Source organism: Paramisgurnus dabryanus, chromosome 24, assembly GCF_030506205.2.
Source record: "Paramisgurnus dabryanus chromosome 24, PD_genome_1.1, whole genome shotgun sequence".
NCBI classification, from domain to species: domain Eukaryota; kingdom Metazoa; phylum Chordata; class Actinopteri; order Cypriniformes; family Cobitidae; genus Paramisgurnus; species Paramisgurnus dabryanus.
The window spans coordinates 10,654,648-10,679,660 of record NC_133360.1 but is presented as its reverse complement, the minus strand read 5'-3'; the positions used below and the strand labels follow the sequence as shown (position 1 = coordinate 10,679,660).

Below are 25,013 nucleotides of genomic sequence, written 5' to 3'. Positions count from 1 at the left end.
CGCCACGAATTCAGTGTGTCACCGGCCTTACAGTGTGTACCGCGCCACAGAATGCCTAATCGCGTCTTTAATAATATTAATACCGCCCCTTAGTCTGCCCTATCCAACCAGTTCACTGCCATTTAGTACAGAGATCAGTTCATTCATATTTTAAAGGATACAGACAAAAACGGCACATTTTTGCTCACACCAATTTTAACATGCTTGCAACCATGCCTAGAAACGACTTAATATTTTTCATTAAAACCTAAAAAACGATATTGTAATGAATTAAATGCGCAAATTGTAATGTTTAATTTAATTAGGGTCAGAATCATGTTATTTTTTCACTGTGGATTTGTGTCATTTTAAATGAGAAATGTTTTAGTTCATATTGAAATCTTCAATAATACTGACTTTTGATTGCATTCTTCAAATCTGAGCTTATTTGTGACACTGTCAAATAATCGAGCTACTAAAGAGATCTCATCTGTAATATTTATTTTTTATGGGAATAAAGCAATGGCGAATGACGAGCGCAACTAATAATAAACAGCTAAATCCCTCACGTCTTTCTTTATTCTTTCCTAATCAAAAATACGCATCAGACACGCAAACAATTATGCAAAAACATGAAATCTCTAGGTTATTGTGCACAAAATATATACAGTATGTCCTTGAGACAGACAGACAGACAGACAGACAGATCAAAGGGTGAACAGTGGGAAGCCATATAAACCCCAGCAGGAGGGAAGAATAATGTAGCCGTGTGTCTGCGCATCAATAGATGAATGCTTGTGGGAGAAATCGCCCTGCTGTTTCCACAGCAGCTACTCCAAGTGAATAAATAATGACCCCAAAAACCTCTGCCGCTTCTGTACAGCATCACGGTTCACGGTGCGAGACGGGAGGACTTTGTTTGGAACTGATGCGAGACGGATTTATTTGTCTGTTGCTCTTTTTAGCTTGTATGTATTCTGGTGTCTCATCGGTAGATGTGTGCTGTCCTGTATATAGAGGTGAGATAAGTGAGTCTTCACTGTATGACAGGGGTGGATTATTTGGCTTATTTAAATGAAAAATGAGCTGTCAGTGTACACTGTGATTTTTATTGGTGCGCTCTTTCTTTGAGGGAAGCGGTTGTTTTATTTGTATGCGCATAATTAAAAAGACAGCAAGGCAGTGTTTGAATAAACATATAGGGATTTTGATAATCACAATTTTTTTATGAAATTCATTATTGGACTAAATTTACATTCAGGAAATTACATTCAACCTTGTTCACTTTTTTTTTAAATGGCCCTGGAAATTGGTGATTTATTTGTGCATGGTGTTGTGAAGATAACAAATTATATTTCAGTCATTTCATAATAATTTCCTTTTGCCTCGAAATTACTTTTCTAACCAAGACTTTGTGGCCGGGTAAATAACATTTTAACCAATATTGCGAGCGCCTAAGATGTTCATCCCCTGCTGGCCTTCAATATTTATGTGGTTCATTACTTTTTTTTGTAAAAAATATAAAAAAAAAAAATTAAGCAAGTACATAAAAAATCAGTGTTGAAAACTGCCTTTGACCTCAATTCACAATGATAAGCTTATAATAATGATTTATAATTTGAGCTACCATCTTTTCATGCTATGAAGAGGTGGCAAGTGCAAGTGATTTACATCTTAAGTCAATGCAAAGACGCAAATAGGCATTCTGCAGCACGGTACGCGCGAATGGCGCAGAAGGCGCGGGGAAATTGCGCAAAAGACTCGGCGCGAATGACGCGTTTTTGTGCGAATTGAGCGTTGCGGCGGGAAACGCGTGAGCTGAAAAATCTGAACTTTGCCGGATTTCCGTACTGCGTTAATCAATCAGGACCTTGCTGTAATAGTGACGTGATTACAGGAAGCGTGCGGAGTGGTGGAGTCGCAGAAGCCCCTTCCATGACGCGAATTTCAGCGTGAATGTCTCGAATGACTAGAATTTCACGTGCGGTTTTCACGCGTGAATGAAGCAAGTGAACTCAAATGTTCAAGCAAAAAATTTTATTCATTACCATTTATGAGTTGGTCTAAAATCCAGTGAGGTCTGTAGAGAGTTAACAGATGAATAACATATCAAAATTTTCATTAAGAAGATCCTAATGTAGCTTTCCCACCAGCCGCAGAAGTGCTGGCAAGTGCAAGTAATTTTCATGTTAAGTCAATGCAAAGACGCGAACAGGCATCCTGCGGCACGGTAAGCGCGAATGGCGCGGGAGAATTGCGTAAAAGACTCGGCGCGTATGGAGTGTTACGCACAAATTGAACGTTGCCGTGTGATCCAAAATATCAGAACTTTGGCAGAAAAACTCTTGTGAAATGTCCCCTTTAAATGATACAATGTAGTGCTGTTGGTTAGTAGCCTTATTTTTCGGAGGTTTAATCACACAGAATTTATGATAAATTCATTTAATAAAATGTCTTAACTGTGGCCATCCCCCGTCACATCTCGCACCCCTCAGTTTGAGAACCACTAGGCTAAAGTAACCCAGAAATTTTTATATTTGACTCAACCTAAAAATATTGAAAACCAAAAAGTTTGCAGTAAATGCTAAATGCTATTTATTTTGACAACCACACACACACACATAGAGATGTCTATAAACACTCCACTCCAGATGTATTTGCTATATTGGATTAGCTCATTTGTTTGCTCAGGTTATGACACAGCAGTAATATCCTTCAGATCGAGCAATATCCGTTCTTCACAGGCTGTACATCAGGGTTTACTTCAGCCGACTCCACCAAAAACTATTGGCTTTGGCAAAGAGACAGCCTTACCAGATGCCATGCACTAATATTGCATGTAACGTTCTTCTGAACACACAACTTTGCTCTATTCCGAATCTGCTTCCATCCTGTCTTAAGTTCAGCCGCGTGCCTTGAAGTGTGTAATAAGCGGGTATGCGAAACCTTCTGGTTGCTAGATTTCCATCCTATTTATTGTCTGTGGTCTACAAGGAAGGGAAGGGCCTGTGCTAATGTAGGACATCTGTTATACATCTAGTCGGCTTTGAAGCGCACAAAGCCAACGGTGTCATCCCGTATTAAAGGAGATGTTCTGGGTTAACAGAGATGAAGAGTAATACAAACAAGGATATTTTTTGCACTTTTACACTATTACCGTATCTGTTACCAACTTTAAGGTCAACCAATCGCTATAAATGCTGTAAATATTCACGTATCACATATCCAGCTGAGCATTTTGGGGCATCTTAGATCTATTTGAATGCAACCAAGACCTAAAAATACTGTGTATGTATGGTATAGTATTGCAAATTGTTTTCAGTGATGATAGCCGACCATGAGTCAGCAATGGCCGCACTTTTCGAATCCATGCAGCATCACATGTTGGTTAAAGTTTGCCATTGGTGGATACAAGGAGAAAGAAAAAAAAAAGGATTTGGACCGTAGACGGTGCTCGTTTCTGACCAACTGAAAATGCTTACAAGCCTGGTTTATAAGTCATGCTAACGTTTTCATTTGTAAACTGTAACATCCCACGAAACATTTGTTTATAGACTTTACTGTTCAGTGGGAGGTGAACCACAACTTTAGCCAAGCATTTCTTATAAAGACTTAATCGTTCGGCCAATTTAAAATGTGCCGTCTAAATGAACCTTGAAGGTAAAGACAGACATGGTAGTTTTGGACTAAACTCTCTGTAAAACATGTTGCGAACACATGTTTTTTCTCAAAGTATCTCACTGTATTACTTGAAAAAACTACATTTGAAACAACACAATATTTTTTACACTGTATGACTGATGACAATGTTTGTTAATGTAAACAAGTCGATCAAACTGTTAAATAGGGCGAATTGTTTTGGCCAAAAGGAAGCAGTGTTAACTCATTTCACCCAAAAATGAAAATTCTGTCATAATTTACTCACCCTCAAAACTCTTTTTTTCTGCTGAATACAAAGAAAGATATTTTTAAGAATGTTTGTAAATTGTAACCAAGCAGATTTGGGGCACCATTGACTTCCACAGTAGGAAAAAATAATGCTGTGAAAGTGAATAGTGCCCCTGATCTGTTAAGTAATTAACATTTTCAAAATATCTCATTTGTGTTTAGCAGAAGAACGACATTTATACAAGTTTGGATCAAATTGACGTAGAGCTGCCTAACGATTATTCGCGACAAATCGTTTGCAGAATAAAAGTTTTTGTTTACATATTTAATGTGTGTGTGTATAATTATGTATAAATAAATGCACACACATGCATGTATACGTTAAAAACATATTTGCATGTGTATATACATTTTTTATATTTACATATAATTTATATTATATATAAATATAAATATTTATTATATCAATATTTTTTCCTTAAAATTATGCCTTTATGTGTGTGTATTTATATATACATTATATATGTTGATGTACTGTGTATAATAATTATGTCGACAAAAACTTTTCTTCTGCAAACAAATAGTTTGGGGAGCCCTAAATTGAGGGTGAGTAAATTATTACAGAATACATTTTTTTGGGTGAACTATCCCTTTAAAAAGAATGAACACTGCCCCCTTCTGGCCAAAAAAATTTGCCCAGTTTGATTCGGCTTGTTCACATTCACAAACATTGACATTAACAAACACTGTCATCGGTCATACAGTCTAAAAAATACTGTGTTGTTTCAACCCATGGTTGGCTAAAATTGTAACAAACCCATCCGATGGGTTAAATTAATTGCAGAAGCCCCTTCAATGACGCGAATTTCCGCGTGAATGTCTCAGTGAGTAGAATTGAAGCTTATAAACTCAAAATTTTCAAGCGGCAAACTAGATGAGGTAGACGCGAATTTGACGCCTCAAACGCGGCTTGTGAACCCATTGTAACAGGGATACTGTGTGGACTAGAGGTATTCACGGGTCCACTTAGATCCGGAAACCCAACGTCTGACGCGAGACCCTAGTGTGTTTGGATCTAAAAGGTACATGTGTGCCTCGGACACCTGTCGGGTATAATAATAGCGGCATTGGGTCTCGGGTAATTTAAAATTAATGCGTTATTGCTGAATGGACCCGAGACGACCCGAACTATCAAGCGTGTGTGCATCGAGTCCTTTTCAAACCCCCCCCCTCTGTTTGCCAAGAGCGCTTATGACATCGTGTGGCTGGCGGTAGGTTAATTTTCATTGACACAGACCTGTCAATCAATTTTAAATGTAAATTGTAGCAGTGACCTTGGTGTCGTCGGTGCCGTTTACATTCGGGTTCACTGGTTCAGGTCGGACTCAGTTTTCATTTTCTTGGGTTTGTCTCGGGTCGTGTCTTTCTTAATTTTTTTTTATGCACATCAGTTTCGGGTAAAACTTTATTCGGGTCATTACGGGTCGGGTAAATTTCTTTGAACCCCAGAAGACCTCTACTGTGGACTTTATCCTGGACTACCCTGTGTTTGTACTACTGGGGATCATCCCCACACACATTTAAGCCGGCTTCTGATTGGTTGCGTTTAAAAGTTCTCAACACCTACCTCTCCACCACGTCTTCTCCACTCCAGCAAGTGTTTTCGGCGATCTCCACCTGACCCTCGCATAGCATCTCAGGAAGGGTGGAAAAGAACTGCTTGTACCTCTGAATATAACCCATAAACTCCCTGTAGGAACAATTCAGGAAGTAATAAAAACCTTAAGAACCAAATGTAATTATACAGTACAGCCTGTTCTGCTTCAGTCAACCATGTGTATATCAAAAGTTCACGCTTGTCTTATCAAACATGCCCGAACACTGAACAAGGTCAATGCTGGATTATCATACCTGTATGTATGGTGCGTTCTTCTTTGTTCACACAAGTTTATTTTGCGTGCGATTTAATTGCTCAAACATTTTAAGCCGGGAGCTAATTTGAGGGTTTAATGTCAAAATAATTAAAAGTTAATAAAAATGATAAACCTTTAAGGTACGATTTAAAAGATTGCTGACACTGTGAATATATTAACAAGGCTCCTGGATGTTCATAGTTAACTTTAACTGTATAGGTTAACATGGAGAGATTTGCATTATTATTTTATATGTCGGTGATGTAATTTTGTCAAATTGCTTAATTCATCATTATAAAAATATCAGTAAACAAAGCATAAGATCGACCACATTGATTAATTCGTTTTCTTTCATATTGAATCAGATTAATCAATGCACATTATTTTTTAATAATTTGGATTTTGAAATTAATTTGTAGATGACATTACCAAGGCCTTTTGTTTTTCAATCCTTAAATGCAGTTGTAAAGACAAATTTCATTAAAAAAAGTACAAAAAAAAATTGTTAGAAATTTTGTTTCATGTTGATTTAAAGGGATAGTTCACCCAAAAATGAAAAATCTGCCATCATTTACTCGCCCTCAAGTATTTTGAAAAAGGTTAATAACTAAACAGATTTGGGGCACCATTCACTTCCATGGTATTATTTTCTCCTCCTATGGAAGTCAATGGTGCCCCAGATGATCTTATCTTCATTGGTAAAGTTATCATTTAGAAAATGTTACAGCTTGCAAACACACATCACACACTTACTTTGACATCTTTCTCAGAATTTGTATTTTCTCATTTTTGGACGGCTTCAGCGGAAAAGACCTGCAGTCATGAGAAGATACATCAATAACAAGACAGCAGTTTTTTAACAACAGAGATGTGTCAACCTCACATTTTTGTAAGTGTGATACGCTGACGTAGGTTGTCTGTATCAGGTGATGTTGTGGGGCTGGAGGATGTGACCGAGGTTTGGAGCTCGACTGTGGGGTTCACTAAAGGACTCTGAGGAGTTTTTGAAGTGAGACTGATGGGAGTCGAGGAACCAGGATTAGTCAGGGGACCGCAAACTTTGCCAACCTGACGAGAAAGAGAGGAACATAGATCTATATCCTTGGAACAAGATAGAGTTATCAGACAAGCAATTTTTTAGATATTACACTGCAAAAAATTCTTTTGAAGAAAAAATATTCTTAGTATTTTTGTCTTGTTTTCAGTAAAAATATCTAAAAATACTTAAATTAAGATGCTTTATCTTTTTTTGCAAAATGACCCAAGAAAATAAGTCTAGTTTTTAGACCAAAAATATAAAATGTATGTGATTTTGTGCATAAAACAAGCAAAAAAAAAAAAAAAAATCAGCCAATGGGGTAAGCAAAAATACACTAAATTCAAGAAAAATTAGCTTACCCCATTGGCAGATTTTTTTGCTTGTTTTATGCACAAAATCACTTAAATTTGATATTTTTGGTCTAAAAACTAGACATATTTTCTTGGGTTGTTTTGCGCATCTTAATTTAAGAATTTTTAGATATTTTTACTGAAAACAAGACTTTTGTTCTTGAAAATAATTTTTTGCAGTGTAGGGTTTGTATTTAAAAAATATGAGGAGCTCAGGTGCAAAAAGCCCTTGTTGCTCTTCAAATATCTCTTCAAGTTTATTTTTTTTAAAGTGTTTAGTCTGGTTTAGTATACAAACCTAAATTATTCATATTTTTCAGTATAATACTTTTTAAGGTAATTGAAAATTCTCAAGTACTCACTCAATGTAAAGAGATTACTCCACCTGGTGGTCATTGCTTAGCATCACAATAACACTTCAGCAATTTTTAAAGTCAATTTTAAACAAACTTGTGAATACACACCATAAACTCAAACATTTGCTGTATTCTAAACTGCTCACAAACTCACAGACGTTTATCTGTAAATGTCTAAAATTAGTCGTTTTTATTTGACTATTTGTCATTTAATGCATCATCATGGCTAACTAACTAAGAACTAAGAACACTATATTGCATTCTTTTATTTATAAAATTAACATTGTTACCAAGTCTGCATTTATTTACATTTAAGTGTCTATTTGTATTTATCTTTACAGAATACTTGTTTATCTAAGGATTAGTCGAACCATCTCAATCCCCAATTTGGGCCCCTCGCTAACTGCAGTGCATTGTGGGAAGGGGCTGTCCGGTTGGCAAGAGGCTTTGTCCAGAGGTGAATTTGCATGCAGGACATCGGTTTGATCGGGACCAGACGACACCCAAACAACTCAAGCAGAACCGAGATAGTGCCAGACCGCATGCAGGGTGAAGGACATGAGAGTCCCTATAGTACTCAATGTCTGTGCCATCAATTAGGTGGTGCATATCTTATAAACTGTGAAGATATTACATGATGTTCTGTTGAATATAATCCAAGAATCCAAGTATGTAGCAATAAACGGGATAACATTTGTAGTCAATTATAAATCTTCAAAGTAAGACCTGAAGTGTAAGACGTCATCCATCATAAATTTCCTTTTGGAAATGTTCAGTCTTGCAACAATATCAAAAATGTATTTATTAACAACGTTTCGGTTGTTCGGTTCGGACCGAAAAGTTGTTAATAAATAAATTGTTGCGGGATCTTTAATTTTTTTCTGATTATTGACAATATTTGGTCTGTTTTTCGATGCACCTATTTAGTCGAGGCGCACAATGTGAAGTTCATCACAACATGTATGTAGCTCGTCATGTGTGTGGTTCGTCATTTCAAAATATGTGTTCGGTGCATTTAACAACCTGAATCCATAATGCTTTTTTGTTCCAACCCTGTTCCCCCAAAACCTGGATCCAGTGCGTGTGTAACTTGAACCTGAAGTCATTCCAGCTTCATGGCATCAGGTAGTGAGCAGTATCTAATCCGAGGAAAGCCGACAGCAACCGGCCCCCATCATAGACCCACAGGCTTGGCTTAAAAAATAATATTTATTTAAATCTGATTGACAAGCGTTGTTTCAGAACGGTTTGCAGGAATGCGTGTCACAAACCTGACCTACCCACACAAAGCTGTCAACGCCAGCTGATGGGTGCAAAGCCGAGTTGTCACGGGACCCCTTTCACCGAAGCACTTGGGTGAGAGAGACAGACATGCCGATCTCCAGTGTCGTGCACACCCAGACTCCGGCTTGGAAGGTATGAATAGATTCGGGGTGGGCAGTTGGGTATTCATTTACACACGGCTGTACTCACACTTTCATGACCGACACTTTATGCAGCGTGTGTCGTGTTACTGCATAATCACGCTAATAATCGGCAAGCTAATAATAGACACTGCAAATTATATAATTACGAGACTTCATACAGTCAGGTACTTGATACTTCATATGCCATACTTCCAAATTATATGATTTCTGACTACACTGTCAAAAAAAGTACACCTTTGCACATACAAAGTTCATTTTAGTACCTCAGTCTAATTTAAAGCCCACAGGTTTCAGTATCTACATGAAAAGATTTGTCCACGAACATAGCATTTAATACAGGGATGGGCAACTTCGGTCCTGGAGGGCTGGTGACCTTCATGGTAGGGATGCACCGATACCGATACTGGTATCGGGTATCGGCCTCGATAACACATTTTCTAAAGTACTCGTACTCGTTAAAAGTCCCTCGATACCCAGGATCGATACCACGGTCTGAGAAATGTCTATATTTGAGCAGCGTGTAAGGGGTTAATGCCTCTTGTGTTGTCCAAAGAGGCAGAATTTACAACAAACTGGAAAACTAGTACCTTGTTTTTTTGTTAAATTATATGACTAAAGCTGTTACCTGTAAATTTAAATCATGTTTTTTATTAAGTACTCTGTATCGGTATCGGCAAGTACTGAAATGCAAGTACTCGTACTCGTATTCCAAAAAAGTGGTATCGGTGCATCCCTACTTAATTGGCTGATCATGTTTGGAGCTAAACCTTTGAAGGACACCGGCCCTCCAGGACCGATTTAATAAATTGAAACTGGACAGCTTATATCTGGCAGCATTTGATTGGTTGAGATATTTGATATGCACCAATCATTGTTGCATTTGTATGCACGGCAGGCTTTGATTATAACTTAAAATAACTTAAATAACTCACCACGGCGCTCAGACGCGGGCCGCTCAGTTGTGCGTTGAGTATGGCATCGTTGATCCTCTCTCGAATGTACAGTAGCGTCCGCTCCATCTCGTATTTCCCCGTCAGCGCTCCGCTCAGCTTCTCCAGCAACTCCACGTACCGTCGCCACGGCCTGTCCAGCTCGGCCAGTCCCGCCAGGCAACCCCGCATCACATTAAAGCACAGCCCCTTACACGGCTGGATCAGGGTCAGTCCACGACAGTGCGGGCAGAACTGCATCCTAACCAACGCCTGCCCGCATTGCCTGGCCAATTCCACCATATCTATGGCTTGGAACATCTCGGTGCCCATCTCCACCGTTCGACTGAGGGCACGGCCTGCTGCCAGTGCAATGGACAGACCCTGAGACAGGGCATGGGGGTGATGACCGAAGGGGTTAACGTCGTGCCTTGTGGCACGCAGGCAATCGCTTCCTTCAGTGGACCAGGGAGAAACGGGGGAACCTAAACCGGGATTGATCAGGTGCTGATAGACCAACGGGAAAAGTTGGTCGTAGAAACGGTGGACGGAGCCTTCCACGGAGACGTTGGCATCGCCACGGAGGTAGAAGCCAAGATCAGCGAAGAGTTCGGAGAGCAAGGGTCGGGCGTCTTCAGAGATCGGCTTGTAGGCGCTGTCGAAAAGGGACTGGGTGTGATTGAGACTTAAGGAGAGCAGGGAATTAAAGGAATCTGTGGAGATAAAAGCAACTTTATTTAAATAATTGTTTATCTTTGCATGTCAATAAAATAGCACCTGTCACAAAAATGCAATGACTCATCGTGATTTTGTTCCTCTTATTTTAGTCTTGACGGCTTTGTGTGTTTATTTTGGACGCTGACGGTCAGTCTGTGTAAACCTCGGAGCTTGTCTGGCATTGCTTACACATCTTTCTCCTGCATGTAATCTCTCTTTCCATTGGGCTAATGGGGACTGACAAGCTGTAATCCATGGATCTTCTGGCGTGGCGCTATGAGGCTGAAGGTTAGTTTGGAGATATGTGACGCATGCGACTAGCATACAGTATAACCAATTTTAGCAGCCGGTGGACATATTATACTTCGGTGTCCCTATGTGGAGGTTGAGGATTGTGGCAGGTCTACTGTGCCTTTTGTGTGACGAAGATATTTTGATAAAAATATTTGAGTTTTAGTGTAACCAAGGCGTTCCTTCTCCAGCTTGTTTGTGAATGATTAGCATGCTAATTGTGGCAAACATTATGAATGTTTACCGAGGACTGAAAAACAAGAAGCATCTGTTTGTTTCTTCATAAAATGCTGCGTTCTTGTTTCTGTTAGCATTCCAACTTACAGTGATCTCCGGATGGCACTCCAAGCATCCAGTAATTCCAACAACATTATGCGACTGACCTTCTCAGGTCAGGAACAGTATCTGTCTATCCCCCCTTCCAAAAACCACAGAGCCGGTGGGTGTTATGATATAGTGGTGAACATGTTGAGGCATTAGATGTAGCATGAGAATAGGTTTATTAGCTAGTTACTTATTTAAAGTTTTGCAAAAGTAAGATATGTTGCAGATATAACGGTACTATAGCAATGTCCAATGCAAATGATGTTACGTTTATAAGCTCGAACGCTGCAGTTTCACATTTTAAATGCACAAACCTCTTAAAGGTGCAATGTGGTCAACTCGCCCTGAAAAATCCGCTCCCCTTCTCCCTCTCATAATGGGAGAGGGAGGGTGTTACTGCGCCGAGTCGAAGTACTCCCAAAAGTGCTGTTCCGCCATACAATATAGTTCCTCTATTAAATGCGCTTAGAAAAGTGCTACGTTTTATTTTGTACCACCAAACTTGGTCGTATAACTACTCGTCTTAAATAGGAAAAACGTTGATGTGTTTGGTCACTTCTAACTTTATCTCTGAGTGGTACCATTGAATGAATGGGGCTAAGCTAAATGCTATCGAAGTGTCGCAGCGACCTCCAGCGCTAACGTGCACGCACTAAGATGATAGAGGGATGTATCAACTCTTCTTAGTTAAGGTAAAAACATAGTTTAATATTGAAAATGAGTAGACTATTCCTTTAAAATGAGCCGTTTTTATCTACCTACACTGCATGTCCCCTTACATGAAAGTTTCGGCAATGTTTCTACAGTAGCCCTAATTGGACAAACAGGTCTACAGAGCGCATTTCATCCCTACAGTGTCTCAGACGATGACGTGTTTGTTCTGTGGCGGCTATCGTCGCTTCTCTATGCGTTTCGAAATTGAGGGGTGAGCTGTGGACCCACACTGGACCTTTAAATAAATCGTAATGAATTTGCCTGTTTACGGTACATTCACACGGGGCGTAAGCGTTGACGCTTCCTATTCACTTTCAATGGGTGACGTCATGCGTTGCCGAACTTAATTTTGGATCCGTCGGCTGCCGTCACTGCCGTTGCTCGCGGCAGAAGTTGAACATTTCTCAACCTTTTTGTGAGCAAGGGGTACCACAATGGATAAAACATTCCGGAGGGCTACATTTTTCTTTTACTTGTTGATTTTATTTATTTTACTTGTTGATATGTTTTATCACCATGTTGGAGACCACTGATCTAGAATATCTACAACAAAACAGCCCAAATAAAACAGTATTGAGTGCCTTAAAAGTGTGACCCTGCCGTCACTGCCGTTGCTCGCGGCAGAAGTTGAAAATTTCTTAACTTTTCAAGCGGCAACGTGTGTGTCAGCCAATCAGATTGCCGTATGCAAATAACCTACACAGAGCCAGCCAAGTACGTTTATGGAAGACCAGAGCATGTGTAGCGGTCACTGTGATTGGCTGTTGGCCAAGCTTCAGACAAGCCTTCCGTCAAGCGTTAACGCTTTCGCCCCGTGTGAATGTACCATTAATGTTTTATCATTCGTCAGCTAGAAAAAAAACTACCCAGCATTTTTGTTCCTCTATGTTGCTGTAGACTCTAGGCAGGTAGTTGTGGTATGGACACGACTATTTTCTTCAATTTAGAACGATTTTTATAACTTTATCATTATAGTCAGGGTTGCCAGGTTTACACAGCAAACCCGTCCAACTGATATTCAAATCAAACCCAAATAGCCTAATTGCATTTCAAGGGGATAAAAAAGGTGCATTTTGGGGATGCTTCGACCCCCAGACATGACAAACAGCCTACCGCAACAGTATTAAAGTAGCCCAATTCCAGACTTGGCAACCCTGATTATAGTTATCATTAGCATCTTCGGTCTGAAGGGCCTGAAGCATTCAATTTAATTTTATTTATGCAGTGCTTTTTTAATTTCTTTTTAAAACAACCTTAGGAAACACAAAATAATTTGACCTCCGCAAACTGTTAACAACTTAGCTTCAAAGACAAAGCACTTCATTTGCTTTCGGCAACTCTGTACTGCCGTATACAATATCATATTGTGAGACTTTTTTGGTCCGACAGCATTTGTATAGTATATAGATATAATTTTATATAACCAAACAGCCCAAATAAAACAGCATTGAGTGTCTAAAAAGTGTGACCCTGCTTGTAAAAACCCAGCTAAAGACATTTTTATGATTTACTGTTTTCTACATAAAATCATCCTACATAATGTAAAGAGCATTCTGTGAAAATATGATATAACCTTGATATCTTTAATATTGATTGAGTAAGGTCATGTCAAAGATTGAAATCAATGTGAAATCAATGAGTGATATCAAATTTTTATCTCATAATTACATTAGGAGACTTTCAAAGACAGGGTCACAAATTCCTACACAAGTTTATTCTGGCAACTACTGTACACCCAAACACCCCAGTGTTGTGTAACATGACAGGGGATTACGGTCGGATCGTATAACAGGGCTTTTTCACGTGATTCCGAACCATGCAGGCATGCAGTGTGATGTCACGTAAATCGGAGGGTTCACCAAGGGCACTTTGGGAATCTTCACCCCTGACCTCTGAGGTATCAGGATGTCGGGTGGCCTGAGTGACCATACTGCTTTACTACTGTATATCTATTGTTAAAATCTGATTTGATCTGGGTCAATCTTTGGAAGAGCTTGCACTTGCCTGTGTACTCAGTCCAGGGCCGAATTTAGATCAAGAGATGATGTAGCACGCAGTATTTTTAGCATCTCAGATCGGTGAGGATAGTTGGGTGGCAAGTTTGTAACGTGTTGCTTTGAAGACCTAATGCCAGTACATACAATGTAACACCATTTAAAGAAACAACGCACCCCAAAAATAAAATTGTCAGGTCTGGACTTCTTTTATTGGGCTTTTATGAACATTTTTGCATCTTGTCAGTTCAAGTTGTGAAAAACAAACACAGCCATTCTGAAAACATCTTTACGCTAAAGAAATAAATAAATGGAAGGCATATAAATGTGAAAAATGCAGCCCACATTAAAAATCCCGTTTCATGTGGGAATGTAAAACACTTTACAGACCTTTCCTCATTTAAACAGGACACCAGCTACAACCGTGCGAGAAGAAACCGAGAAAAACGAGTGATCTTTTCAGGAGCTCTCATTATTGAGCGATACATTCAAGTCGGATCACCAAGGATACTCCAAGCATTCCAACATTTCTCTCTTTGTTTGCTCTTTACTCACTAAATATTCACTCGGCTGGCAGAAAAGACCTTTCTCCTGCGAACCTGAATGGGTTTTTGTGACGGTTTGGGCAGACAAATTGGATGAACTTAAATATTTGGTTGGGCAAGGTTTGAGCAATGTAAATTCGAAGCTTACATGATTTATAATCTCATGCGTAAAAACACACCCAGTGATTTCCTCACAGACCGTAAATTTAAGTCTGTGAGGGTGAGAGACTTTCATTTTTTTTGTGTGTGTTTTTGTCCCTAATCTAATCCAACCCTTAGGAGGCATGTAGTGCTCCAAACAACAGCACAGTCACATAACAGCACACATAAAGAAAAGCTCTATGTTCGGGTCGAGTTGCACCCCGGCGCAAAAGTCGCCCATACACAATGTTGGTGGTTGCCAGGGCATTGCTACGCAGTTGCTAAGGTGCATGGAGTAGTTTGTATCTCATTGCTATGCTTGTTGGGTTGAGTCAATACAGACCCAACAAAATATCAGTGGTCTGCAGATACAACTCTGGTCTCTCATTCAAAAGGAAAGCGATTGGGTGTCCCTATAGCTCAATTGTGTTAGATGTCATGGGTTTGATTCTTTTCATTTGGATAAAAGCATCTGCCAAATGCATTCATGTTAATGGAAAAGAAATAGCACTTCTACATAACCTGCACGTTCTTGACACAAAAGCAATAGAAATACTGCAAGCACCACTTCCATGTGCATACAAAATGTGTTGCTGCTGCTGTTCCTAGGGTTTGATCCTACAACCTCATTGTCGGAAGACATATTTAAACACGACAGCATTCACTGGTTTCTCAGAAAGGCTCAATACATACCTTGGAAGGATGATGCATGGGCCAGGAGGAGATATTTGAGTTCAACGCTATAGGATTTAATGTTCTGGATGGTGTCCCTCTGGGCAGCTTTGTAATAGGCCTTCTCCATCATGCGAGTGCAACATGTAGGACCTTGATGTTTACAGATGAGAAGATCTGCATCTGTGGAGGATGAGGCTTAGTTAAGTAGCAAGGGTATATTTGTAGCAATAGCCAACAATTCATTGCATGGGTCAAAATTATTGATTTTTATTTTGTACCAAAATCATTAGGATACTAAGTGAAGATCATCCCCCATGAAGATATTTTGTACATTTATATTTTTGTGAGTGGATTCAGTGCTAGGGACTTAAATTGGACAACTTTAATGCCGATTTTCTCAATTCCAGATTTTCAAATAGTTGTATCTCTGCAAAATACTGTCCTCAGGGCTTCCAGGGGTCCTTGAAATCCTTGAAAGTTTGTGAATCTGGGGGAGAAAATTCAAGGCCCTGGGACGTTTTTGAAAATATAGATACAGGTCATTTAAAGTGCTTGAATCTATTTTATGCAAGAGGTTTCTGGAAAAAAATCCATATAATTCCCTGTGTAGTGTAGGATAATAACACGTGCTAAACTGTTGCTTTATATCTTCTTTATGTGAATGTTGATTCATACCCAAATGCTTTTTTGCATAGTTGTGTTTGATACATCTTGGGTTAAGTGTGTAACTGTTGTTCCCTGAGAAGGGAACGAGACGCTGCGTCTCCTTTTCCATACTTCCTGCGTCCCTGTAACGCCATCTTTGGCAATATTTCAGATAGCGATATACTTCCTGGCGCCCGCGTCACCCTGTTTTTGTCGTTAAGCCTCACCATTGGTTGAATTTGATTGATATACACATTCAGACGCACTTACCCCTGGAAGCGTCCCCAAAGGGTCACCGCAGTGATGCAGCGCAAGTTCCCTCGAAAGGGAACTGTAACAATGTATCTTAAAAGGTAACACGGTGTAACCTTGCTCTCACTTGAAATGTGTTCCCACATTTAGTCCTTGAATTTGTTGGTATAGGTCCTTGAATGGTCCTTGAATTTGAAGTTAACTAAGGCGTGGGAACCCTGTGTCCTATAGTAACAAACCATTCATCAATGGAAATGTATTAGATGATGTATAAATCTCAATTTTTAAAAAATGATCCTTATGACTAGTTTTGTGGTTCGGGGTCACATATGTGGTCATTTGCTTTTCTCAAATGGGCTGTCTCTTTTCAACAGAAAATATAAAGATTCAACCATGTACTTACTTTTGTGTCTTTCGAAAACAAACCTACACAACAAGCTGCTGTCTTCTATACAATAAAGTTAATGGTTCCATATAAAGTTAATGGTGACCACAGCTGTTAAGCAAGACTTTCAATGCTAGATATAATTGTTACCTCCTTCTTTTTAAATATAGCACGTTGGTTATTAGACTATTATTATTTATTTTTCATGCATGCAACCTTTTCTACTTTGATACAACCCCTGATCACCATCCACATTTATTGTTGCAGCAAACTCACATAATGATGATGCGTGCCTTGAATGCACTATAGGTCATAATGGATAACATTGTCTGCCAGATGCATAAATGCAAATGTAAAAGTCAGTCACAGAGGTCTAGTATGATGTGAAAGAGATCACATGTGAGTTAGAGTAAGATCATGATATCTGCCCCGTCCCATGTGACCAATTTTACACCAATAGGATCCCTAAAGTCATGCATTAGAACAGCTGAATGCAATCACAGCGATACTCCTGAACTCGCTCACCTCCTCTGCGATGTCTCCCCTTTCTACACTCCATCCACACTTAACCCCTCACGTTCTGTTTGGGGTCCGGGGGACCCCCGGGTCAGACTCATGTTGATCCCAAACAGAAGCAATTTTAGTATATTGGATGGTTAGGTTTCTGAAAATGCCCAACACATATTCCTAGGGTCTTTGAGCTGACCTCAATCTCAGCAATGTTAGCCTGTATTACAATTTGTCAGCACCACTAAAATTTCTGATTCACATCTGTCTGTCTGTCGATAGATAGATAGATAGATAGATAGATAGATAGATAGATAGATAGATAGATAGATAGATAGATAGATAGATAGATAGATAGATAGATAGATACCCTGCTGAAAAAAACAATAAAACCATTACAGAAAATTCTAATGGTTTCCATTAAAATACCAATAGGAACCATTAGCATAGATAGATAGATAGATAGATAGATAGATAGATAGATAGATAGATAGATAGATAGATAGATAGATAGATAGATAGATAGATAGATAGATAGATAGATAGATAGATAGATTTTTTTTAAATGCACTACACACAGGTATCTTAGACACTGTCATTGTGTTGTATGTATATAAACGAACCTGTTGCTGCAGTCTCCGGGACCAATTTTAATGATCCTACATGGCGCAGCTGGAAAGCGGTTTTTACTTCATGACAGCTTTGCGCACTGGCGCACTCAACTCTCCATATTAACACACTGAAGTGCAGAAACCAAAGCCAACATATACTCGATACTGTCCTGCGGAGCATTGCAACATCTCAGTCCATATAAAGCCGTCTGAGCCAATTAATAAAAAAAAACTCAAGAGAAGTCTTCAGAAATAATATCCAGAAAAGTTGCGCAGCATTGACTAGCCGGTTAAGTGAATTATGCAAAAGTTTTCGGACTCTTGTAAAGCAGAGGCTTCACATACTGGCGTACATTTACATAGTGGTTTGGAGACGTGTGTGTGTATGCGCGTGTGTATTTGCGTGTGTGTGTCCGCGCGCGCGTGTGTGTGTGTAGAGCGAGAGAGAGCGACTGCTTGCTGCCAGTTTTTGTGTGTTACCCATCCTTACTCTTTCTACTGTATGACACACCAAAACTTGATGTTTGCCAAATGTTAAATAACTTAATAAACAAATTTCAACTGTGTTACTTTCGACAAGTCATCAGAATCCAGTACAGATAACTTCATATATATTTTTACTCAGGATTTGTATTTTAAATAATTAAAATACGATTTGTTATCTTTAAAAAATATAGTATTTAAATATTTAAAATAGTTAATATTACCATACCATAGTAAATATTTAAAATATATTTTGTTTTTTATTTAATTATCTGTAAAAAATTATATATATAGTTTTTACTATTGTTGTTACTGGTAATTTGATTCTGGCATGTATTAAAAATTAATACTTTTGTAGATAACCTAGTACCGACCCACATAAAAATACTGATGTATACTTAGTATTTACTATAGTAAATTGTAGGACAATTATAGTGTGAACTTTACCATAGTAAATATTCAAGTATATTATTTCCTACGTTTACAACTAAAGCAAATATTACATAATAGTACACTTAAAGTCTTGTAATTACTACACGATACTCTAATTTTTACTTCAGTTACTATAGTAAACTAAGGAAGTAAATACTAAAGTACAATATATATTTTTTTAAGTAGGAATTACATTTCTTTTTGCCGCTGCGGACATTTGAAGCGGTTCTGACTAGAGAGTATACAGCTACGGACAAATCTCGCGAGATGTTGGGTTTATATTAGATTTTTAGGTTCGATTAGGATAAAAACAGCGGTTCTGGCTAGATATCATTCAGCTAAGTCCAAAATCCCGTGAAATGTTTGGTTTAGGGTTTGGTTTGGGGGTAGGAAAAGGATGAAAACAGCGCTCATCCGGCGAGATTTCACGACACTTGGGCTATAGCTGTATCCCTTCTAGCCACAACCATCTGAAGCGCGCGTGTTAACTGCACCGCTGATCCGCTGGATGGCGATATGCAGCAAATAAATTGATTTAAACCGCCACTTAGAAGAAGACGGAGAAAACATTCATGCTGTAAACGTTTTATGACTTTCACTTATAATATTTAGTTTAATTCCAATTTGTAAATTTCATACTACTGACCCGTCCCTTAGTAAACATGGCGGGAAACATCAAAGATAAAGAAGCATACCAGCGCCTTAACTTCCTCTATCAGGTTTGTAAGACTGTGTTAGTTAGTTTTGCTTGCCTATATTTACTCCAAACTTTCTCATGACGTTATATTTATATGGGTTTTAGGCGGCTCACTGTGTTTTGGCGCAAAATCCACAAAATGTTGAAGTGGCAAGATTTTACTGCTTTACTCAGAAGACCATCTCCAAACGACTGGTGCTGAGGCAGTGAGTAGATTTACGGTTTAGATGATGATGTTGACTTCAAATAAACAAACACATTTGCGATGGGGTTTCATTAAAATGTGGTATTGTCCGTCCGCAGAGATCCTTCAGTGAAGAGAAGCATTTGCAAGAAGTGTTGTACTTTATTGATACCAGGTGTCACATCAACTGTGAGACAGAAAAGTAAGTCTTCCTATCTATCTATGTTTATATTCAAAGTGACTTACAAATATAGTAAAGATGCAAAATTTAAAGGTATAGTTCACCCAAAAATGAGAAATCCTGTCATCATTTACTCACCCTCATGTTGATTCTGTTGAACACAAGAAGATATTTTGCGGAACGTTTGTAACCAAATCTATCATGAGCCCCATTCACTTTCATAGTAGGAAAAAGAATACTTTCGAAGTCAATGGGGCCTCTGATCGGTTTTGTTACAAACATTCCTCAAAATATCTTTATTCTTGTTCATCAGAACATAGACATTTATACAGGTTTGTAACAACATGAGAGTGAGTTCATGATGACATCATTTTCATTTTTGGTGAACTTTCCCTTTAAGGGCTGTTCAAATCAAATGCAATATGTTTTAAAATGATATATCTAAGGTGGACCCAGAGGACAGCGCAAGACAGTCGTGCGATGTTTAAGTTGTGGACTGACCAAACGATTTCCAAACAACCCAAAGTATAAACTATGGGTGGATCAACCTGAAGCTCAGCTTGAAAACCAGACCCCACAAGGTAAAGCATATGTATCTATAGACTGACTATCTTTCCATTAGCCCTGCACACGTTTTTGAGTTTAACATTATACCTGCTTCATAATTCAAGTTTATACGTGATTTGAATTAGGGCTGCATAACTATTAATCCCTACTAATCGTTTGCAGAATAAAAGTGTTTGTTTACAGCATGTGTGTGTGCTGGGGCTGCACGATTAATCGAAAAAGAATCACGATCTCGATTTATACATAAATGCGATCTTCATTTAAAATGACGGCAATTCACTTGCATATACAGTATTTCCCTGTATTTAGATGCTGCGTTCATGTGTTCAGTATTTACATTACAATCCAAGATGCTATAATATCAGTCAAACTTGCTAACAGGATAAAACCAAATCCTTTTCATTCACCAATCAGACCCGATCGTTTCTCTCCTCTCTCATCTCATTTGCGGCCTTCCGCTGTCAATTGCGTGACGTATAACAAGGTGGGAGACCTTAACACAGTCGTTTGGATTTAGAGTGGCAATTTTCACAAAAAAGAGAGGATAAACAAGCGTCATTGTGGAAAATCCTGCTGGCGACGGAGAAAGTGACGATGCAACAACATTGGTTTCGAAAGAAGGCAAGGAAATTAGTTACCTCCGTACGTTCTAATTCGGAAGGCTGCAGCCTCCGGAGGTCGCATCTGCAGGCTGCATACGTCATCAAGCCTGGTTCTTTCGAGTTAACGAAACATTGCATTCGCAAGTCATAAACATACTACAGCAATTTATATTTAACTAAAAATAGTAGTCAACTAAAAATAGTAGTCAACTTTATAACGTTTAGGGCTGGGTATCGATTCAGATGTTCCAGATTGATTCGATTTCGATTCACAAGCTATCGATTCGATTCTGATTCTCGATTTAATTTTCGATTCTGGTTTTTGGGTAGGTTTTATACTCGATTCTCGATTCAACTCAATGAATATAGATTTAATACAAATACTATATTAATAAAAAAAGAACAGTGAACAGCAGTTTACAAGTGGGTAATTAATAAAAAAATTAAAAGCCACAACACTAACGTTGAAGAAGACTTGTAATTAGATTAAAGTTAATCTTACGTTCAATGTTTGTGGAAATAAATATGAAAGAAAAAAAATCGATTCTGCTCTTTGAGAATCGATTTTTATTAGATCACGTTTTAAAAAACGATTAATCGGAAAATCGATTTTTCCCCCAGCCCTAATAACGTTAATTGTTAATATTCTGAAATTATGATGCGCATCTTAGAAATGCGACCTCCAGAGGCCGCAGCCTTCAGATGAGAAATGGCCTCTTTGTCACCGCCACAAGTTCGCCATTAGCAAGGGTTTTTAGCACGAGGGGGACATTGTAACATGTCTGCGTTTCTCTCTGGTGCCTCAAAATGTTGATTTGTTTAGTCTTTTAAAGGTTTAGTGTTTTTAAAGTTTTAAGGTTAGCCAGATCGATAGTACAAAAAGCACAGGTGCTATTTAACAGCTAATATATTTTAAATTACTCTAAATTTTAAGGGGTCTAAAACAAGGAAAAGAGACTTTTAAAAGACGTTATTATAACTCAAAGTCTTGTAGCACTTTTTTTTTTAAGTTAAGTGCATAATTAGAATCGGGTGAGAGAATCGGGATCTCAATTCCCATGGAGAAAAATCATGATTCACATTTTAGCATGAATCGTGCAGCCCTAGTGTGTACTGTGTATAATAATTATTTATATATAAATACGCATACATGTATATATTTAAGAAATATTTTACATTTTATATTTATATATAATTTATATTATAAATATTTAATCTAGAAATATTTTTTCCTTAAAATTATACATGCATGTGTGTGTATTTATATACATAATTATTATACACAGACACACAACTTTTATTCTGCAAACGATTAGTTGTGATTAATAAACAAACCCCCTATTGCCCAGTTTTAACCATTTAACCATAAAAACTCCGCGTGATCAATCTTCATTCTAGTTATACATGAACTCGTGGTTTATCAAGTTGCATTTATCTGCCATCCACAGATGCTGGTGCTTCATCTAAATCCACAACCCAAGGAAAAAAGTCAAATGTCAAAAGTGGTCCAGCTTCCACAACAGAGAAGACTACAGTTTAGACCAATCTGGCTTGTGAAAGCTGAACCCATTGGTTACTAGCGCCTTGTCAAAGACATTATATACATCGCTATAAATACATACATTTTGTCAATTTTGAAAATTCTTCATCCAGTCTTCAAATATTTATTATATTAAGAAGTTAAGTGCAATATGTTAGAAATTAACACTTGAAGTCACTTTAAATTGCAATTTGAAACAGAAACATTTGCTTTAAACTGCAATAAAGTGGTAAAGGTTTACTCTGGTATAATCTCAAACGCTTCTGTTCCTAAAGCAGTTTTTTACATTTATTCTTTGTGACTTTCATCAAAAGAAGGCATTTGCATTTATTACCCTCAAGCGCAAGGGATCCTGAAATGAAGTGTTGGCTTGAGTAACTGAGCTGTTTTTGATATTTGCATTGTTGTCCAGATTATCATTTACAAGTGTACTTAAATGCGTTTCCTCATTTTAGCTAAATAACTTCAAATTGCTTTGGCAATTTGTGCACAAGTGTTTCCCTCCGTGTAATGATTTCTTGATGTTCGGCTCTGTGCTGCATACCCAAGTTGAATGTAAAAGTTTTGATATTCCTGCATTTGATGTTTATGAGCGTAACAAAAGCCTCTCTGTGCATATCAATGCACGATCATAAATTATTAAAATTTCCATGCAACATCCGACACAGATAATATCTCGTATTTTCAATGCCTTTGCATATTCATCTTTGTACCTTGTAAATAATTTATAAGTGATATTAAGACATTTATTCACATGTTTGTGTAATTCAGCCAGTGCTGATGTTGTTAATTGGATGGGCTATGGATCGTGTCTAAACACATTACAACGCTTCCATCCCAGGGAGATCTATGGGATGTCAATAAGGCAGAGACACGAAGTACCAAGAGGCTTCATCTAAGTCGAAGAGCTTGAATTAAGGAACTGAATGTATTGCCCTAAGGGCCGGGACACGATGCAGAGGAAGACTGGATTTAATTCAATTTGCATCGTATAGTGTCAGCGGGAGTACATTAGAAATTTTAAATTGTAATATTTTCACATCCTTTGCTGTATCGAAGATAGTTTGAGGTGAATGAAAGTTTAAAGGAAGATTTAGATCTATTGGATGTGGGGTTTTGGTTCTGTAAAACATTCTCATTTTCCTATTATAGATGTCTTGGCAAATATAAAACATTGAACTTATAGTTTGTAAAGGTAGAAGTCATTTTGCGAATGTAGAGGTGAATTTACATAATTTTGCCTTGAGTGGACATTATTAGGCATGGGACGGTTACTAGTTTCAAGGTATACGAAGGTTTTAAACAGTCAAGGTTTCAAAACCACTAAAAGGTTCTGTGATACCGTCTCCAAGGTATGAACTATGTTATACAAGATTCATTAAATAATTAAATCATAGGATAAATTTGATGTTTACATTTAATATACATAACGAAAATATTATTTCTTTTTTGAAAGCATATTCTAATTTAAAGGCTTTATTTTTACCTGAAATTTGAAAATAACACATTTTAGTGTTGCAATGGCAATACCGCAACACCGTGAAACCGTGGTATTTTTGCTAAAGGTTATTGTACCGGCCCATGCCTAGTGGACATTGTTTGTTTTTGACAAATTGTAATGCCAATATGTTTTTTTAAGTAGTGTTTAAACTAAAGCAGCAAAATATTTATTTATTGTACTGCACTGTCAAACATTTGCCACCTTTTTTATTTTTAAGCACTACTTAAATTGGATTTCCAAGTCATTTCAATTTATAATTTCAGTTATTTTACATTATTTACCTAATTAATTTCAGTAAGCATTTTCAACTTACCGTATTTTTACGATTTACAGCACAATATTTGCAGCATTTTTGTCAAATCAACAAATATTTTTCATGTTACTTTAACTTAAAAATTAAGTTAATCAATTTCAACTTGAATTTATGAGTTATGTCAACTTTTTAAGTCAAAACTTAAAATAATATGTTTAATTGACTTGCAAAACCAAGTTGTTTTAACTTCATGCTGCATATTTTTTACAGTGGCCAAAATTAAAAAATCTTAAAGGCGGGGTGCATGATCTCTGAAAGCCAATGTTGACATTTAAAATCACCTAAACAAACACGCCCCTACCCCAATAGAGGGGCTGTCCACACGGAGACGCGTATCACCGTATACGAATAAATTTGTTATCGTATTGGCGTTTCATCCACACGGATCCGGCGTTTTGGGAGACTGAATCCGCTATTTTTCTAAACCGGGTCCTAAAGTGGATAAATCTGAAACCAACACCCTTGCGGTTTCGTCTGTACGGCCAATCTGTATATTTTGTGAAGCGAAAACGTCATCACATCACGTGTCGGAAGCGTCACACGTAACAGCAACAACAATAACGGCGGACTACGTGATTGTGTTCGTGCTACAGAAGCTACTAAAGCCTACTAGCTTTATTACAGCGAAATCTATTATTTCTATGCAATTGTGGTGACCAACAAGCGATAATGGACAACACCATATACGTTGGTTATGCGCATGCTCAAAGTCTTCTTCTCCGTGTATAGTGCATATCTGTGGCAGAATTACAGCGCCCCATACTGGTCCGGCATATATACTACACCGCTTTCAGTCGTTTCAGTGGTTTCGTGTTTATGGATTATTTTTTT

The 25,013-nt window shown here is 38.0% G+C and overlaps 2 protein-coding genes across 3 annotated transcripts in view; one reads left to right on the top strand and one right to left on the bottom strand.

Moving 5' to 3' along the window:
* gpc5b (glypican 5b) overlaps positions 1 to 18,105 on the bottom strand; it is a 45,561-nt gene extending 27,456 nt beyond the window's left edge. The window contains exons 1-6 of one of the 2 annotated variants that reach the window (XM_065244679.1): positions 17,695 to 18,105; positions 15,301 to 15,462; positions 9,885 to 10,594; positions 6,664 to 6,848; positions 6,534 to 6,593; positions 5,495 to 5,617 (exon numbers count right to left, since the gene is read on the bottom strand). In XM_065244679.1, coding sequence (XP_065100751.1) covers positions 5,495 to 5,617; positions 6,534 to 6,593; positions 6,664 to 6,848; positions 9,885 to 10,594; positions 15,301 to 15,462; positions 17,695 to 17,863 — 1,409 coding nt within the window. In that variant the 5' untranslated portion in view covers positions 17,864 to 18,105. The remainder of the gene's footprint in view (positions 1 to 5,494; positions 5,618 to 6,533; positions 6,594 to 6,663; positions 6,849 to 9,884; positions 10,595 to 15,300; positions 15,463 to 17,694) is intronic. The other variant, XM_065244678.1, reaches the window with a different exon arrangement.
* A 1,015-nt stretch (positions 18,106 to 19,120) lies between these two features.
* rpp21 (ribonuclease P subunit p21) lies at positions 19,121 to 24,799 on the top strand. Its single transcript, XM_065244677.2, has 5 exons — positions 19,121 to 19,316; positions 19,400 to 19,500; positions 19,598 to 19,680; positions 20,106 to 20,240; positions 22,277 to 24,799. Exons 1-5 carry the CDS (start codon positions 19,260 to 19,262, stop codon positions 22,366 to 22,368), a joined length of 468 nt encoding a protein of 155 aa, XP_065100749.1. The 5' UTR covers positions 19,121 to 19,259; the 3' UTR covers positions 22,369 to 24,799.
* The last annotated feature ends 214 nt before the right edge of the window (positions 24,800 to 25,013 follow it).

Coding starts and splice junctions, on each gene's coding strand:
- rpp21 (XM_065244677.2), top strand. CDS start 19,260: ATGGCGGGAAACATCAAAGATAAAGAAGCATACCAGCGCCTTAACTTC. Junction 19,317..19,399: donor GCCTTAACTTCCTCTATCAG/GTTTGTAAGACT, acceptor TATGGGTTTTAG/GCGGCTCACTGTGTTTTGGC. Junction 19,681..20,105: donor ATCAACTGTGAGACAGAAAA/GTAAGTCTTCCT, acceptor GATATATCTAAG/GTGGACCCAGAGGACAGCGC.